At 41.1% G+C, this 20,072-nt stretch overlaps 1 protein-coding gene across 4 annotated transcripts in view; it reads right to left on the bottom strand.

The window, feature by feature from the left end:
• The window catches only part of EFCAB11 (EF-hand calcium binding domain 11), a 210,871-nt gene that overhangs the window by 182,825 nt on the left and 7,974 nt on the right, over positions 1–20,072 (bottom strand). For all 4 annotated transcript variants that reach the window (XM_019518673.1, XM_019518675.1, XM_019518672.1 and 1 more), the window contains exons 2-5: positions 19,680–19,775; positions 11,186–11,231; positions 9,233–9,334; positions 7,511–7,601 (exon numbers count right to left, since the gene is read on the bottom strand). In XM_019518673.1, coding sequence (XP_019374218.1) covers positions 7,511–7,601; positions 9,233–9,334; positions 11,186–11,231; positions 19,680–19,775 — 335 coding nt within the window. The remainder of the gene's footprint in view (positions 1–7,510; positions 7,602–9,232; positions 9,335–11,185; positions 11,232–19,679; positions 19,776–20,072) is intronic.

Genomic DNA, 20,072 nt, shown 5'->3' with positions numbered 1-20,072 from the left:
GGGTCCTGAGGGCCAGGTAAGGCCGAGGCCGCCTGAGCCCTATCGAGCAAGGCCCCAGTGCGGGCGTGAGCGTGAGCAAGGCCCCAGTGCGGGCGTGAGCGCGAGCAACGCTAGGACTTAGGGGTAGCCCCTAACGCTAGAGTGCACTGGGGCAACTGGACATCAAGGTACCGAGTCAAAGCAAATAGAAAAGGCAGCCTCCCCTAAACATTTAAACCATCAAAGATGTGGCGGGCGAGATTGGTGAGGGGGCATTGACACTGGCTTGACACGGTAGTCAGGGGGCGCTAGGGGAGGTCACGGCACCCCTGGGTCGTGTCCTGCCACAGTGGTGCATTGGCCGGGAAAGGCCGGCCGTGCACGAGGAAGGACCCCGTGTCCCTGAAGAGGGGAATCAAACCCAAGGGCCAGAATAGAGATGGATGTTTACAGAAAGACAGTCGTACCACAGTTTGGTGGTGGTGTGGAGGGAGTATACCCATTGCTTGGAAGTCGGTAGCAAAGGCTGAGGCCCTGAACCAGGAAGGCAAGGTCAGGGCAATCACGGCTCAGCAAGAGGTTTTTTGGAAGGCCAGGGACAAAAAAACTTTGCCTGGCAATTTGGAAGGGAACAGTTGTGGGGAAAAAGCATTCTGATTAGAGCAAGAGCCATCGCTAGCCAAGGCCCGGAAGAGAGGGCTGAGGCAAAAGTGGCAGTACCAGAACAACCGGTACCATCTGGTAAGAGAGAGGGAGTAGGGAGACAAATCGGGCGACTAACGGCGGTAGAGGCCGAGAACTCGGAGAGTAGGACAGCAGGAGACGCCACAGGGGCTGGAAGAGGCCAGGAACCTAGTAGGAGTCCTACAAAGGGAAGTCCGCAGCCAAGCGGGTAGCATAGAAGAGCTGTACAAGGACCTAAAGAGGTGGCAGGAGAGGTGTTTGGAGGCCGAACACTCAGTTAAACGGCTTCAGGAAGATCTGAATGAAAACCATGCTCAAATAAAGAGAAATAACAAGGTGATAATACAGGAGATGGAAAAAGTGTAAAAGCTTTCACTGACTAGCCACGAGGTGCTATGGAATCAATACAGGTCCCTTGAAGGGGAGCTAGAGACCCGGAAACAGGAAAATGAGGAGTTGAGGGCTCGGGTACAGGACGTGGAGACAGGAAAAGACCATCTCGAAGAACAGGCACAGTCATGTAAGACCCGCCTAAAAGACAGCCAGGAAGCCGAGAGGCCAAATGGGAAAACTTCCCTGAGGGGTGAGACCCCATGCCCAATTAATGGGGTTGGTACACAGACAGGCCTGCGTCCAAGGCAAGACAAGCTGAGGATAGGTTCTATGAACAGGGGACCAATGCAGTTCAGAAAGGAAAAGGGAGCCCAGGCTCTGTCCTGCCACAGTGTCCCACGTATGTAATGAAGCATCTAATATGCATTTTGCCTAATGTATCTGAAAGGCTACTATAATATTTGCACACAATCTAAGATTAATTAACATGATCAAATATAACTCTTGTTTTTGTAAGCCTTAGTGAACTTTACATTATTTGCCTGTAATTCAGACTGTTGAAAGAAACAGGATCAGATAAAAATTAACTAAACAAAACTACGCACTATATTTAGTAAAACTTTTGAATCTACTGCATCCCTCAGTTATTTTTTCAAACAGAGCATTTAGCACCACCCAATGGTGAAGTTCTACCACAAATTTAAGTAATCTGATCTATTTTTTTTCATTATTTCACATTCAGAAACATACCTTATGCCCAGTATTAAAATGAAGCATAGGTATTAACTGTCAATTTTCACATAGGTAAGTTTGAAATGTACTCTTTGCTTCATAATCCAGTGTTTATATTCATCATACTAAAGTTTTAAAGTGTATTTTGATAGTAATAAAAATAGAAATTGAAATCCAAGCCATTTATTTAAGGCATCAGGCATATGGAAAGTAGCACAAAATATGTAAGCATCTTTATATTAGCAGTTTTGTACATGAAGAATCATGTAACTGTATGTTCAAAACCTGTATTTTTATTATCTTAGCATGTACATTCTGTGGGTATGGTTACATACACTTTGGAGGGTTTAAAAGTTACATCTGGACTTGAAAGTGTAATTCTTAACATTAAAAATTATGGTAGTCTTTTTTTTGATGATCATTTATTTTTAAGCCAGACAACGTATGTGTATTTTTTTGAAGTTAGCTTTTAATTTATTTTGAAATATCTGACATTTATAAACCCAGACATGCCTTATGTCTGGGTTGAAATCCTGAAACTTCTAAATTGAGTGGAAAAATTTTCATGGCTTTCAATCGAGTTAGGATTTCATCCTTACTTCATTACAATTACCTATACACATCTATCTAAGCTTTGTATAGCTTGGGTGACTAATGAACTTTTATTCATTTCTACTAAAAATAATACATTGAGAGAGTTATTCTTCAGCAGGAAAAGCTTGCCCTGCTATGTGTCATAACCAGGGAGTCCAAGTAGGCATTAAAAGTCTGGTCCTCTAATTTTTTTTTTTTTAAACAGCATGCACGTGTGTGTCTTGGTTCATCAAAAACAGTTTCAGTGACTTTTTTTTTTTTACACCATTTTTACTTCATTTAATTTATAAGAAAAATCTTAAATCTCCACAATACACCTTTATAAAATTAGCAGTGACCCAACAGAATGTGAAATGGTTTAGAGTAGTGATTCTCAACTTGGGTACAATGACACCTGGAGATGCCTTGAGATCCTTTCAAGGGTGCTACAGGGTGCCATGCAATGTTAGCACTGTTAGGGGTACAAACATGATTCACAAGATAAATTCTGAGTGTGATTATACATGTGCTTTGAGAGTGTGGGGCGGGGGAGGGATTTTAATTAAAGTGGCTCTAAGAGTTGCTTGAATTAAAGTGCCTGGCATATCCCATGTATCAGCATCCCCACACTTAAACAGTGGCAAGGGTGCTTTATCTAAAGCTTGTCAAATAAGCATTAGATAAAGCGCCCCCACCACCATTTTTAAGCACAGGGATGCTGATACACAAAACGCTGGAGTCTGCTGGAATGTGGTAATTGCCCCACTCCAGCAGACTCGATTAATCGTTGCTCATGTATAGGTGCCCTGAGATTCCATAGTATAAAAACATTCTGCTATGTTGTAGTCTTTTTGAGTTCTTTGCAACAGAAGAATTTCCTTATTATTATTTTATTTATTTATTTTGTAGTAAAAGAAAAGTGAAAACTAAGAGTTGGCACTTTCTGATGCGTGCCTCGAATCTAAAAAGGTTGAGAACTACTGGTTTAGAGACAGAATCTCTGAACTTGCAGCCATACAAATTAAGAAATCAGTTAAAAGAAAAGTTATTAAGATGATAATTTCATGTAGACTCAAAGGCCAGGTACAGAATAACCAGTATAAGTGATTGGAAACTGGTCTATACCTGTAATGGAACAAGTTTGGCATGCATACACTCCTTTAAAAATGGCAGAACCTAATCTCAGATTTGCCCCTCCACCAAAGGGTGAATGTGTGTTCCGTTCACTACCGATCTAAATTATGCTGCTTGCAGAAAAGTGTAACTTAAGATTGATTCCATCTCAGGTTTTTTGAATGTCTATACCTAGCCAAAGAGTACTTATTAAGTTCTTCTTTTTTTCCAGTCTAAACAAATTTGTCATTGAGTTCCCTCCTCTTAGTCATCAAAACATCAACTGCTATACACCTTATACCTAGTCCTGCTTTAACCGTTTTTTTTTTTTTTTTAAACAAAAAATACAGAGCAATTTACACTTGCTTTTAACATTAAATCTAGCCCAGAGAGTTCAATTCTGATCTTTCATTAAAGAGAGGGGATAAATAAAAAACATTAATATACATAAGCAGAATATTTAAAACTATATATATGAAAACATATGTTGCTCTGTTTATTTTTCTGTGTGTGTGGCATCTGGATTTTGTGGTGTAACTGTATTGATTCTTTTGGCAAATATATTCAGTGTTTAGCCCACTTATCCATGGCTTTACTCTATCATTTGGTTTACTGTAGCTTTCGAGCCATGATATCTTAAGATTAAGATAGTCCTTAGAATACAGGTTTACTTTATTGATTTCAGAATAAATTGATACTCACATAGTGTGGTAAAATCTGTTCTTATGCAATTGGAATTAGGTGAAAAATAATCTTATGAATTGCAGTCCAAAAGCATAGCCAACTTCAATTTGAGCGAGAAAGTTAGAGAAGAGCATAATACAAATATCATATCATATTAACAAATACACAAATTTAATACATGTATTACTTGCCAATACTGCAGCATGACACATCTTGATCACTATGTTTTGCTATACCTTACAGTCAGGACTACAATTTATGACATTGTCCTTCTTATTGTAAAAAATATACAACGAAGTACTTTTTCCAGCTATTCAGTATTAAAATGTAGGTGTTATGTATCAATGAAAAAAAGCATGATCCCCCATCTTTTCCTTCAGCAATGAAATGCCACACCAGAAAACTTTGTTCTCTCCTCACTCATTCTGTTATATTCTGCCATGTGAGAGACCGAATCTTGATCTTGATTTCATTGGAAGTAGGACTAGGCCCAACAGACTTAGAAACTAAATGTAAACCCAAGTGTGAATACACAGTGAAACCTGTTGAAGATAGAATTGCACCAGAACAGGAAAAAGTTCCAGTTTAGACAGGTTACTGTCTTTCAAGAGGAGCAGAAGTGCTCTCTCCCCCTGGCACCCTAATAGCCTGCCTACCAGTTGGGGAGTGCAACCCCCTGCCCAGTACCACCAATCACTAGAATGGTAGGACCAGGGAGGACAGAGGGTGGGGGAGCTGGAGAGGGGATTAGGGTGGCATAGATGACACAGCTCTAATTCGGCTGGCTGTACCACTGCACCCAGCTTGTTCTGGCTGCAGGTCAGTTCCCCACCACACCGACACACACTGCTGCCCTACAGCACTACTCCTTGCAGAACTGGGGCCTCCCTCTAACCAACAGCAGAGGTTAAGGTGGGGGCAGCGGGTCTACATCACCCAATCAGATCCTGCTGCTATTTGCAGGGAGCTCCGTCACCCTTACCTCCATGCAATCAGCCATGGCTGAGAGAGCTTGCAGGCTGTTCTTTCCCCACTGCTGCAGCTTGAGCAGCAATGGAGATATGGCAGCACCAACAAGAAGGGGCAGCTTGCAGGTTGGCACATCCCTGCTGCCAAAAAAGCACCACAGGACAGTGAAACCAGACAAAGAAGGAAACAGTAAAAGCTAGAAACCTGCCTTTCTTTCCATTTCCCCATCAGACAGTTTATCCTGAATTCCCACTAAGGCACACTAGGACAGAAATTTTCTGGCTTAAGTAGGTTTCTGGGTTTTACAGTTTCTGAGACACTTTTCACTGTATTTAATACTTCTCAAAATAACTAACAACACAACAGTATATCAAGAAGCACAGAATAAAATACTAAAAATAGTAATACTTTACTTTAACCAATATTGATGTTAAAAAAAGTCCATACGTGTTTGTTACATAACAAAAGAAGAATTTTAAGCAATTACAGCATGGAAGAAATCAAGTATTAGCTACTTCATATACCAAACACAAAACCTTAAATGAAACATCCTCAAGGCCCACTGCCTCAAGCCAGCATTGGCTATATATAATCATTCACTTGTGTGCCACGTCTTCAAAATAACAGCAATGAAGAACACAAAAAGCAGCTTTTTCAAAATTTTTCAAGGCATGATTAACAATATATATCTTTTCTTTTTATAATAATTGGGATTGTTGCATTCTTTCTTACTGTAACATAAGATGTACCATAAAAAGCATTTGTGGTTTTCAAATAGCTCAGCTTCACGTCAGTCTGATAACTTGTTTTATACACATACTTGCAATGAACTCTATCCTATAAAAAAAAATCCCTGAAAATATTTGTTTTTAAATAATTGCCCCTACCGTGACATGTTTAAATATTTAATGCAGCAAGATAAGAGGGTTTTTCAACACACTAGTTACTCCGGAGTCATTCCACTCATATTTCCTCCACCCTATTTTAATTATCAGCCGATGTGTTGTGAACAGAACTTGAGAACTGCTCCTTCCCCTCTATTCGGCACTGGTGAGGCCACAGCTGGAGTACTGTGTCCAGTTCTGGGCACTGCACTTCAGGAAGGATGTGGATAAGCTTGAAAGGGTACAGAGAAGGGCCACCCATATAACTGGGGCCTGGAGAACAGGCCCAATGAGGAGAGACTCTGGGAACTGGGTTTGTTCAGTCTGAGCAAAAGACTAAGAGGTGACTTGATAGCTGTCAACAAGTATGTCAAGGGTGAGCACCAAGATCTAGTGGAGCAACAATTCAGAAAGGCACCCCTTGGTAGGGTGAGGACCAACTGGCACAACCTAGTTAAATAAAAAGGTTGGACATAAGGAAAAACTTATTTTCTGTAAGGGTATCTAGAATCTGGAACATGCTCCCAGCAGAGGTAGTACAGTTGCCATCCTTGGAGGTGTCCAAGAGGAAGCTGGACAAACACCTTGTTGAACTTGTTTGAGGCCAATATAACCTCCTGCCCATGGCAGAGGGCTGGACATGATGATCTTACAGGTCCCTTCCTGTCCTTTGATTCTATGATATTCTGTAGATACAACTGATTCCTCCTCTACTGTGATAGTCATCTTTAATTAATTTATGAATAGATTCCAAAAGATATCAAATAGACATACTATATACCTGAAATTCATTAATGCTCAATATAATGCATACTACTATTACTGCAACATTTTCATTAATTTTTGGTGGGGGGAGGAAGTTAGGAATGAACTATATAGAGAACTATATTAGTTCAAACAAAACTTCATTTTCATAACACTAGAATGTAATCTTGGGACTCAGATTGTGTGACAAGTCACAAAGAGCAGCAGACATTTCCAAAATCATTCAAAACGTGTAGTTGAAGTGAACGGAAGAAACACCTCTCCTAATACATGAATTCCCTAAATACTTTTGAATTATGAGGGCAGATTTAGAATAAAAAGTTCCCAAATTACCCAAGTCCCCTTTGTAAATTAAACTTTCGGCTTGTAAGATATTTTTAGGCTTAATTTTTTTTCCTACAGTCCCTTATGATAGCTCTGAAGTCCTCCTCTCAGTTTCCAAGTCAGAATAATGCAAGAGTGAGTATTTCTGGACTTCTGAAGAGACATCGTAGGCTAACAATTGTTTTTCCATATTTCATACTGCTTAAGCAGACTGAACAGTATATATTCAAAAAACAGAAACATCCCTTTTCATAGTTTCTAGGGTCGGAAGGGACCTGAGCACATCATCTAAACATTCCTTGAATGTTTTCTTATACATACAAGGATACTCTCGATATTCAAGTGTTGATGCTTGTTGCCTTGCTTTGAAACACATAATTTACCATTCTAGAACAATTTTCACTCAATTCAAATAGATTAATAAGACTGTTATATAAGAATGAGAATTGAGATCTTTGTGTTAGACTTACCTGAAGGCTTCAATTATGATTCTTTTGGGTAATTTTGGAGCAACGGAATCAAAGGCCTTTTTGAAATCTTCCAAAGTCAGAAATCCTCTACCTTTTTCAATGAGAAAAAAATAAAGATGTTAAAAAGTTTTATACCTGCTCAAAAACTAAATATTTAATATATTTATATGTCTATACAGTAGATTCAGAGGCTCTAAATGCATTCTTTGAAGTTGTTATTGTAATTGCAAACCAAATATTTTAAGAAAGTTCCAGCATGCATATAGAGGGGTTAGAATAAGGAACAATCCAAAGTGATTTTTGTACTGGCAATTTACTGCCTACTACTAAGAACTTTGTTCATAGAACCAGCAACAGCCATATTTATCTTATTTTATAATGAATTAGTTTTTAAAAACAGATTCATACCAGGGAAGCTTTCAAATAAAGACTTTAAAATATAACAAGTTATTTTCAACACGTTTCAGCTTTTCTTGCCGTACTTCCTAATTAACAACTGCTCTCCAGTTGTATGTAAATGAATTTTCCCTTCACAACTCATTTGAAGTCTACATACTGAATATGTAACATTAGTACATCATCTAAGAGAAAAGAATGTCCATTTACAATTATGACTTCCTAAAAAGAAGGCTAACTCAAACAGGATTGGCATGTCTGCCCGTGTCTCTATGGAGACGTTGTTACTGCGCCATGATTTAATGCTTCCTTTTGGAAGTACTAAATCACAGCACAGTAACAGCCCGTACTGCACCATATGTGTAGCGCAGTTATTTTTAGCAGCTACTTCGCTGTAGTGGTGTGCTATACCTAGGGAGCATGTTGCTATGGCAAAGTAGCTGTGGGTCATGTGTAGATGCCTGCGGATGCTATATCACCATAATGCATTGCTATGGTGACGTAGTGTCACGTGTAGATGTGCCCAGTGAGAAGCAAAGGGGAGATACAATGGGCAAACCCAGATATAATGAGCAAAATTAAGTGCTGTTGCACTTAGTCTCTTGCTGGGGAGATGACTTCTAAAGTTACTACATGCAGTTCAGAGCAAAAGGCTACAGAGGATACTTGACTGGCTCTTTCCTATACTTCATCATGCTCTTGTTTCAACTGAAGTAGGAAGATAGTGTAGCAAGGGATCGTGGGTATATTATATGCCCACTGCCTTGCTGGTGCTCAAGCTGTTTTCTTTGATACAGAGAAGAAAAAAAGGAATCTATCTACCAGAAAAGAAGAACCACCACACCTAGCACTGGAATGAACCAGAGAACATCTTTCTGCTTTAGCTCTCACCCATTGGTCAGTTAGGAGAGGGAAAAAAAGATCCATACCCACCTTTTGGAGAAAAACTTGCAAAGTAAGTGGCATGGGTGCATAAGTGGAATAGAAGACCAGTATATGAGGGAGCACCTGTAAGCTGAGCGAGGCTGTAACCTCACCACTGCATGAAGGTAGTTACAATGGGCAGCACATATGAAAAGTTAAAGAATTTTCTTCATCAGCTAGAGAGCACCCAGTGAAATACACACACCCCTGTAACCTGCTACTGGCCTCAACTGCCTCGTGTCCCTGCCTCTGTTAATCAGATACCTGTAACGCTATCATTAACTTACTTCACTTATGCAGTGCCCTAAATGTTCCCAAGCACATTTTATTTTGCATTAATGCTGTATTTTGTACATTTGCTCCAAAATCTCTTAAAATATTCCACGGGGAAGAAACACTTACATTGCATGTCAAAAGCTGTGAATATCTGTCTTATTTCACTGTGATACAACTGAGCCGACTTCTTTGTAGTCATAAGGTTTAAAAACTCTTCAAGTAACACACCTACGAAGATGAAAAATGTGAATATACCTGCCCCACAAAAATAATATCAGTTTTATTTCCCCCTGCAAATATGCATAAATCTGGCAATATAAAATTTGATTATATTAAGTAATATGAGAAAAAAGTGGAAACAATAGTTTTCTGCAGGAAAAGTTATTTGGAAATATTCTAATAGAATTGATAATATTCAGGCTAATTTTAAATTCTATTTCCATTTAGCTTTTTTTCTTCTACCATTCTTTAATATAAATCTTCTGTATATTTTTTTTCATTTATTTCATTCTTTTTAGTTGCCAAATTGTAGTTCTTTGGGCTCAGAGAGCAGATCAAAGACAGTCTTGCCAAAGTCAATAACACTTGCATTCCATGGATAAAGATGTAGAGGATATTACATAGATAATATATCTAGCCCCATTCCCAGCACTCTGTGATCTCTCTGAAATGCTCTATAGCCTCAGGTATGGTTTCCTAGAAGTCTCCTAATAAAAGTACATGGCTACACTGCATTGGTTACGCCACTTACTTTAAAAAATGAGTTTTACATTTTCTTTAAGTTTACCTGATTTTTCTTTCAATTGGCTAAAAAGGACTTGGAATACAAACCTATTTTCTAAATTCTACCCTAATTAACTATATGGTATTTCTGAAAGGGCAAAGAGTTTTTTACTATGTAAATACTAAATCTTAGGTTTTAAAAGCATAAATCTCCACCAAAATAAATAAAATTCCAATTCACAATTCCCACATAAGTCTAATCCTTCTCCTCATAGTACTACATACAGCTGAAGTAATTTTTGAAGGACAATGTCACTGTATTCTCCAGGGATTTTCTAAACAAAACAACATAACAAGAGCTCTGTGCTTTGCTTTTCTTACAACTTTTCTGTAACCTAACTTTCTTAAGTGGCTTAGAAATACAGGTCCTTCAGCTCCATCTGCTGTCTCAATTCAAACTTTAAGCTATGAGCATACAAGTTTCCAATGTTTCTTTCATTGTTACTTTATGAAAGCATCACATTAAAAAACTATTAATTCTCAATTTCTAGCACTACAAAGACATGCTGTTTTCAAATACTGAGCTCTTTATAAGCATGTTTTAACAGAGGTTGTCAATTCGTACTAAACTTGCTTGCATAAGCAATGCAATCAGATAACTATGAAAGTGAAACCTTAAAAAAAGCAAGACAGACTGCCACTCCTTTATGTTTTTCTGTTTCAGAGTAACATACCTGACTAGAAGATTAAAATGCACACTTTTCCTTTTATGGAATTACTTCTGAAGTACAGTGCCACCCATTCATTGATCTTTTAGTGATGGCAAATTATCTGCTACTATTAAAGCGCACAGAGTTTCTTCTCTACATCAAAAGGCATCCTTCTAGGTAAAATAGATCTCCAACTACTTCCTGGACACTTAAAAAGCCATGTGAGTGTCACTACAATGTTTTGTTTGTTTGTTGGTCAGGTGTACCTATTTCCACACAAAAATCCAGGTAAAGAACTAATACCCTATTTGCTCCTGGATTAAGACTTACAGAGACGATTCTACTACTCCTTACCTCCCCAACCACCAAATGATGGAGCAGCATTAAACAGACACTGTTAAATAATGATAATCCTTTACCAATGCAAATTTTGCTTACTTCCTGAATTTCTATCAGTTGGGAAAATGAAAATAAACCAGTTAGTTTTATTTTTTTCTATAGCCAGCTTCTAGCCCGCAAACTGAGTCAACTCATTTGTCGTTAATTTAGATCAAGTTTTTTAAATTTCTATATAATCTAAGTTTTATATATCAGAAATCATGAATAAGAAGAGTACAAAAAATGGAAAAAATTATTTGAATGGTACCTGAATTTTTTTGTTGTAAAGAAGCCATCACTGAATCTACTTCCACCTGGAACAGAAAAAATATAGCAGGCAATGCAAGGCACCTTTCTTGTACCAGTGATAAATTTGGACCACTATATGTATTTCAGTTTATACTAACTGTACTTCACTTCAATTCTGGTCTTGTAAGAACAGATTATCCTGTAAAGTATTCTGTTACTAAGACCAATACTTCAAAGTGAATAGGCCTACTGACTTTAAAAGAACTATTTGTGTATAAAGTTCAGTATGTATGTATGTTGTGGGTACTGTGTCCAAATTAGCCATTTCCTTTAAACAAAGGAAGAATTTGCTCTTTCAACAGTCAATCTTGAAACAAATTATTTCTAAAAGGATGTTTCCTTGGAATGTATACGCTGAAACAGCAGAATGAGGTACAAATAAATATGTAGGGTATTTTTTTAAACATGAGGACAAATTGGAGAAAATCTTCTGGGAACTCCCATTTTCTACCTCCATTCTTAAAGTTCCCATGTGAAGACATAGGGGATCTAAGTACAACTACTGCAATCCAGCTCAATTTTATGAATTGACCATGTCTTACAACAACCTTTTACTGTGTTTTGATTTATATACAGGGGAGTGGCACCTGCCCATCTGAGTTGGACTAGATTCACTAATGTTTGAATAGGTGTGCCTGAGCAACTTAATGGACATAATAAATGAGGTGGCCAAACTGAGAAAACTGATTCTATATGGTTGGGCTGGTAACTAAGAAACTTATCACCTGGTTAGGTCTGATTGCCTATGAAACTGAACAGGACCAGCTGCCAAGCAGTGTTGACAAATGACATAATTCCTATGGAGAAAATTATTTTTTCTGTACAAAAATAGACTGAAAATATGACACACAGCCTCATTATAAGAGTCTAAAGTTACTCTGCAAAAAAATAGTCAACTGCATCCTGAGGTAACTGTTTGCTCAATGCAAAAAGGCTATCACTGGCTTGCCCATCACCTGGTGGCAAGGGCCTACTTACACGAGTAAGGAGCTGTGCCCTACAAGAGTAAAATCTGTGATAAATGACTGTAATAACTGTTGCTGTTACAATTATTATTATTATTATTATTATTATAACTCCTAATTTGGTTTGGGAGTTATAAAAGGAAGTACTTCATACTGGCCCATTCTGGCAGAGAGCAGAAGACAAACTTCATATCTTGAAGCAGCAGCTATATGCAGGAAGGGAACTGACAGAGGGGAGGCAAAAGCCTCCCCAACATGGCCCTGGATCCCTCCCAACAAGCCCCGATACTTACCACGGGGTGGAGACAAGTGGCAGCTGCAGGGAAATGCCGGTGCAGGCTCAGCAGTTCCGGAGCTGCCTGAGCCTGTGAATTGGCAAGTCCTGGGGGCGGGGCCTCAGAGGTGTGTGGGCTGCTCAAAGAGCAGCTGGAAGAGGAGTCAGCCGGCCGGGAGACGCAGGCAGCGGAGCCAGGCGGCCATGGCCCCCATTGCGGGGAAGGAAGCGGAGCAAGGAATTGGGCTCTGGGAGCCAAGGGTTGCTGGAGAGCTACAGCGGAGAGAAGCGGTTCTCTATGACTGGTCCAAGCAGAGCCTCACAACAGCAGAGTAATCAGGTACCGCGACGGGGAGGGGCAACAAGCGATGGCTGAGCCCCGCGGGTAGCCCAGTGAAGAGCGAGGAGCCGGCAGCAGCTGTATCAGAGCCCTACAAGGAAGTGGCAAGTACCACCAGGTGGTAGGAACAGGAGTGATTAGCTCCTAGTCAGAGGGATCCTGGGAGCCAGCATCCTAGGCGCCCGCCGGCAGACGCCTAATACCTTTTGTTGCGGTGAGAGTTATTCTAAGTTACTGTTATCCCAGGCCGGGGCAGATTTAGTTTGCTCGAAAGGTAATCTGGAGGCCAGGGATCAACCTGGGAAAAACTGACGGCCAGAAAGACCTAACCCAGGTAGAGGCGGGTAGCGTGGATGAGAAGAGATCATTCCAAGGAAGGCTGCAGGGAGCAGCATCTTCCAAGGCCATGGATGTGGTAAGGGTGGGGTAAAGGGGAGGTTTGGAGCCCCATGAAGAAAGACCAGAGTCTAGCCACCTTTTGGACCACCGACAGGGACTGCCTCCCAATCAATCAACATCAAAGACATGGCAGGTGAGTAGGGGCAGCACCTGTAACCATCTAGGGGGCCCCAGGGTGCAGTTTCACCCTGACATTGCTAGGGAACAAGGCATCGACCCGAGAAGGACCGAAGCCTTACAACACCTACCAGCAACAGGAACTGTAGAGGATTCTAAACAAATCTCAAAGAACGATTCAGTGTGCTAGAGAAACTGAGCTAAGAAGAAGTATATAGGAAGTTTGTTCATTTTAGTTAAATCTAGATATCACAAGAGATAAAGAAAGGAAAACATAATTATGTCAGAAATTACACATAGTATGTGTAATATGCATTTGAACTAGCACATGTCACTAGAAAGGTAAACTGTAAACCACAGACCATCATAAGGCATGGTGTCTGGAAAAGGGACTGAGCTACTCAAGCATCTGCAGTACATGTGGTGCACAAATAGGTAACAAGCAAACTTTATGTCCAGGAAGTGTGCAACAAAAGCCATAGAGGTAATTAGTCATGTTAGTATGAAGTCAAGCAAAAGGCAAGGCACAGGTGCACCTTATAAAATAATTAATTCAGAGATGTGTAAGTTTTGTTGCTTAGAAAAGATCTGTGACTCTCTAATTTGTTAAGTCTATAAGGTGCAACTGTGCCCTGCCCTCTATGTAAGCCAAAGAAAGAGCTAGTGCTGGAGGCTAATAAGTCTTAGGAAGATTAGACTGAATAGGTTCAATATACTAAGACGCCAATAGACAAAAAGGAGAGCTCAACACAGGATCCAACACCCTGTATGTTAAGAATCCTTCTACCAGCCAATATACTGGATGAATCTTCCTCTGAGACCCATTTTACTATGCTGTTTCTGGGGGCTAGGAGAATGTGGTTGAGAACAGTGACTGGTGGTGTATCATCTATAGATTAATTGTGATGCTTTTGTTACACCATTGCTTATTTAAAGGTGTTTTATCCCTGGTTTGTAACTTAATATGCTGAATTGGCATACTAATGACAGTTTAACTGCAACAGTTTGACTATTAAGAAGACTCTTTCTAGAGCATTTTAATCAGCCCAGATAACTGGGGGTGGGGAGGGAAGGGAAGGAGGTCAGCACATCAGATGTCTAGAAGTGAAAATTCTTTTCATCCCAGTTACAGATAGCTGCCTTCAGAAAACTGAGAGAGTCCATTTCATACTTTAGTATTCATCCCACAATATGGTGATTACTGAAACTGACAAAACATTGAGGAAAATGCTCTGCATACAAAATCTTTTTTAATTGCAATTCATTCCACCAAGATAGTGAATCCAAGGCAGCTATTGTGTTAGTATCTATGTGCTGACAAAATATATAGAAATGTTATTCTAGGAAAAATGATTGGTCTTATTTCTTCCCATTTTAACCCATCGTGGGAATAAGATCTAATATTTTACTAAAAATTTTATTTTAATGGCAATTAGTTTGCAATTCCTGTTTTAAAATTATTTTTATAAAAATAGTATTTTATTTAAAATGTTTGTCAACATAGGTAGATAAAATGATTCTGAAAAAAACAGACTATAAAGGATATCCTGACTCTATCAGGATAGCACACCACACTAAGAAATTCATTGCTTACTTTGTATATCACCCAGTAAAGTGTGTGATATCTTGTGACACCAGGTATTAGAAAACATAAACCCCCAAAATTTAACTTTTAAAATGCATATGACATTCTTATAATTTAAGAACAATTTTGTATTTTAAATCAACATTTTGTATGCAATTTTTTCATGTTATTACATGTAACTTAATATTTTCTCAGAAAAACATACTGCTCAGGCAAAATCTATTTTATTTTTAAAACTAAAGAATGTTGTAATTTTTCCTTTAACATTGCATAAAATGTTTTTACAGGTGAATTTGCTTTGGGCACTTCTATTTGCAAATCAACATTATTGTGTTGCTTTGTGCTTGACGAGACAATTTTACCTCAACCTAAGACATGTCAATTACCTGCAACCAATTCCTGTTGCCCTGGAAAAGAGCTGAAAGAACTTGCCACCATCTCAGGATGCTTTGGACATTTGGAGATCAGGGTTGTTACTGTAGTCCCTGAGTATAGTCACTTGGGCCAGATACAATACAGTAGTTAGCCATCTATCCACACTTACCTGGTCTGGCAGCAAGAAGTTCTGACAACAGAGAGGTACCAACACCAAGCCACCAGAGCACGTGTACATCCATGCACTTCTGGCAACATCATGTGGTTTCACTATAGCATCTACTGCCAGAGCCTGAAATATACTCTGGGAAGACAGCAGCTGCTAAATGTACTTTACAGCCAACTAATGGCACAAGAGTGTGTCCAAACTCCTTTAGCCAGCTCCTGGGCAACAGAAGACAAACTCCACTCAGTTGGAAGTGGAGTAATTCTGTCATGCTGAATAAATTTGTACAAGTCGCTTAACACTTAACTTTTAGGCATCATATTAGTCTCCTTAGACAGTGTATGAGGAGAGTTAGGTATCTCAATCTGATCCAAAACAGCCAGCAAGCTAAAGAGGGAACTATCTAGCACTAGAGTCAGCAGGGAAACACTAAGAACAGGGGCATGTCAAATCCATTCTTCAGGCATCTTAGTCAAGGTAGCAGCAAAATGCATACATTCCCTCAAGACTACTTCTGTACTTAACATTAAACCTTCCTGGAGGAAGGACAAGAACAGCCTATCTTTTAGATCATAGCACTCCCTCCCACATGAGTGTCTTAACCACTGACCAGGAAGTCACATAATCTCTTCTGTTCTCTTTTCTTAGCTTCACAAACCTTGCATTCCTTTCTACATTCAAGAGAATGGGATATGGGTTCAAGGATTCAGCAGATGCTCTCCTGATGTGCGAATTACAGGTCTGAATTCTCTGAGGAGGAAGAAGCTGAACCCAAGCTTCACAGTTCCCTGGCAGCAGTGGTGATTGTCCAAACCACCTCATTTCTTCTCTAGCTCTTCATTAAACAATAGTTGCCCCTATATGGTATGTTGAACCCAGTGGTATTGTATGCATTTGGGGAACACCCATCAAAAGACGCCTGTGAGGGACTGCTGGCTGAGGACAGCCTATCTTTTAGACCAGGAGTGGGCAAAATACAGCTGGGGGCCAGATTTGGCCCACAGGGCCCCTAAAAAATTTAGAAAAATTAATTTTTATTTGCTCCTGGCTGCCTGTCAAAGATGACAAGAGCCAGGGGCAGTAGGACCCAGGGAAAGCTGGCAGTAGGACCCAGCAGCAAGGCCCACCCAGCCCTGCCCCACCAACCAAAAGCCCCTGCCTAGCAGAGGCTTCTGACCTGGGACCATGGGGCTGTTCCTGCTTCCCTGCACCAGAGAGGGAAATGTGGCCCTCGACAGCTTGCCAAAACTTGGGAAGTGGCCCTCTGCTCAAAATAATTGCTCGCCCCTGTTTTAGACCATGGATGATCTTAAAAAGTGATGTAGCAAAGTGTGTGCGCGGGGGGGGGGGAACGAGGAGCCAGCAGATTGACTGCCACGGGTGCTGAAGCGAGGGGGCAACAACAGGTGCTCCCAAGCCAGGGGAAGGCACGGGATAGAGCTGCAAGCAGGTCATTTCCAGGGGCGTGGGGATGGCAGCTTCTGCTGCTATGTGCATTTCCAGGCAAGGATGGGGGGGGGGGGGGGGGGGGGGGGGGGGGATGTGCCCCCCCCAAAGCTGTGTGCGGGGCAAGGGCAGGCTGCTGCTGTGGGCTTTGCCCCAGGCAACAAACATCCTTGTCATGGCACTGATCTTATGCCACAGGTGGGCAAAATACAGCCCCTGGGCTGGATCTGGCCTGCGGCGGGTCCCTTAGTCCTTCCAGGTCTAGGCACTGCCCATCCATGGCTTCTCCTGCTGCCCCCTGGACATGTAGCAGAGCTGGGGCAGCTCTGTGGCTGGACTGCCTTTCTAGAAAGGCAGTCCAGCCATGAAGCCACCCCAGCTCTGCTACATGTTCAGGGGGCAGCAAGAGGAGCCACAGACGGGCAGTACAGAGCAGGCATGGGGCACAGTGGGGTAGGAGCTGTGTGCATGGGTTCTGGCTACTCCAATTCTGCTATGGTGAGAATAGGCATGGGGCAGGGCTGGAGCTATGAACTGTTGGGGGTGGCAGTGAGGGACTGCAGGGCACTCGGGCTCTGGACTGTTGCAGGGCAGGGGCGGGTGCTAACTGGCTGAGGGGGGCATGTGCGGGGGGGCACCCATGCACACCCCACCATACTCACAAACCCTCTCCCGCAAACCTGATGACCACACTGTCCCCAACACAAACACACACTCCACAAACACCACACCTACCCACACCCTCCGCCACACAGATCTGTGCACCTCTGGGGAAGCCCCCACTCACTGCTGGGTATACCCACCCTACCACACACATTCACCCACACCCCCCATGCATTCCCCACTTTCACCCTCCCACACCTCCAGCCACTCTCTCCTCCACACATCCCACAGCCCCTGACAAACCCCATACCCACCCATACATCCCCACAAACGCCCGCCTACAAACCGCCCATACCTACCCACCACACATACCCCCACACGCCACATACACACACACCCACAGCCTTCCACAAACCCCATACCCCCCACCCCTCCACATCCCCCCTGCAATATACAAGAATAAGACTTTATTGTGAGTTATGATGCAATCATTTCTATATATACCACACAAACGCATGCATATCAGGAAAAAATATTTTTAAAAATAAAATTAAAATACGTTATTGTGGATGTTTGATATTTAGTATATAATTTTTTTCTTCCAGTTCCAAGATGGTAAACCCCTTTCCCAAAAGGAGTACTTCAAGGGGCAAGGGGAGGGACTTCCAGTAGCAAAGGTTGGGGCTACGGGGTGGGACTTCCTGTCCCAAGATGGTGACTTGGTGCAGGGCGCCTTGCAGCCCTTGACAGCTCACCAAAACTCGTTAAGTGGCCCTCCAGCCAAAATCATCACCCACCTCTGTCTTGGGCATAAGCAGAGGGGCAACTCTGAGTGCCTGGGGAACTTTAACATCAAAAAGGCCGTGTGAACACAGTAAGCTTACTGTACCTAGCAGTGGTGTTGCCAGGCACATCTCCAAAACCAGAAGCAGTGTAGTTTAACAGGAATGCTGGCAGACTAATGAGTATGGTGCTTGGCCTGCTAATTACTGCACTAAGTCAGTAGTGCTAATCAGCCCATCCAATGGTCTGTGTAAATACAGCTACACCATTTCTGTTTTAGAAGGCAGCCCCTGCAAAGCTTCATGGCATGTTTGAAGCCACTGTAGTTGAGCATTGTGAGCTGACTGTGTATACATGGCCTAAGACTCCTCTAGAGTTCGGGAACATTCAGAGTTGGGTGATAGATAAGCAGGGTCATCAGGATCACAGTTCTGGACTTGGGCACCTAAATTTTCCCTGGGTCCCATTTTAAGGGCCTAAGTTAATTATTAGATCTGATCCAGACTTATTTAGGGGAAAGAGAGTTACCCTTTGAGCTATACTTTGTTCTGTTTGAGCTGTAGGCAAGTGTTTTTTGTAGCATTTAGTAAAGTTCTAGTCTATTGTTTGTCAGTTATCTAGTCATGGGAATTAACAATTTCTTAGTGGAAAAAAAGATTTTTTTTAGCACTCAAGAAACTAAAGGGGGAAGTGGGGGAAGAATTGTCTATGAAATATAGTATTTTCTTTTAGTCAGCTCTTTTGTTATATGGTAAGCTCTTGTTAACTTGCTACTCCAGGGAGAATGCAAATAATGACAAATTTTCCAGCAGTGAACAATTATCAGGAGTTCATATTTGGGGAGGGGTAGCAAAAGAAGGGCCAAAGGAGAATTGGACTAACAGTTAATTATATATATAACTATAGTGGTGAATTACCAGAGTTATCTGTGCATATGTAAACATACGCAAATAATGCATGTCTGAGAAATCCACCTTGTGCTTGAAGCAGAAAGAAGTTAGGTTTGCAAGAACTTATTTTTGTTCAAAGGAAATGACAATTTAATTTGAAAAAGCCTCACTAAAAAAAATAAATGGAGTAGATATATATTAAAACATTCATTTTTATCTCATATCACATTTTAAAGAGAACAAGGCTCGCTACACTCTCCCTGCGCTCCTGGGCCCACCTTACACACCTGTTCAGAACAAGAAATAATTTTGTCAAATTATTATGAATGTGATGATCTTCCCAGAGAAAACCATAACGATTTGGTCTTTTCAGTTTATGCAGTTAACAGAGCATGAATACAATCATGGCTTCGTTAATAAGAGTAAAAGCCCATCTTTACTGAACCTATTAGATGTGGTATTCCAAGTAGCAATATAACCTTACAAGCTTGACAGTAAAATAAGTTATACCTTTGAGGGTTTGTAACCAAACAGCATTACTACAGCAACCTTGAAGTCCTCTCTGCTTAGATATCCTTTGCTGTCTTCATCACATGCTGCAAATACCTAAAGACAGTAAATCAATTTATGGTAAAAAAAAATAGCACACCTTCCCCAAAGCTGTTTGTATTTATTAAAACTGTTAGGGGTGCACCGATAAGACATTTTGGGGGCTGATACCGATAGCTGATATTTAAGGAGGCATACTGGGCAATACTGATCTGATTTCTAATACAGCTGTGTGCAGCTAGTAACTCTGTTGTGGTGAAAGGGGAGGGAAGGGGTGTGCAGGGTAGGGCGGATCAACACACCCTGTGGTGAGGGAGGGGGCAGGAGCAGGGGTAAGCGTTGCCCAGCTGGGGT

Source organism: Gavialis gangeticus, unplaced genomic scaffold (genome assembly GCF_001723915.1).
Source record: "Gavialis gangeticus isolate Ggan-Ray unplaced genomic scaffold, GavGan_comp1, whole genome shotgun sequence".
Lineage (NCBI taxonomy): Eukaryota > Metazoa > Chordata > Crocodylia > Gavialidae > Gavialis > Gavialis gangeticus.
The sequence above is the reverse complement of the archived record's forward strand: the minus strand, read 5'-3'. Positions and strand labels throughout refer to the sequence as shown.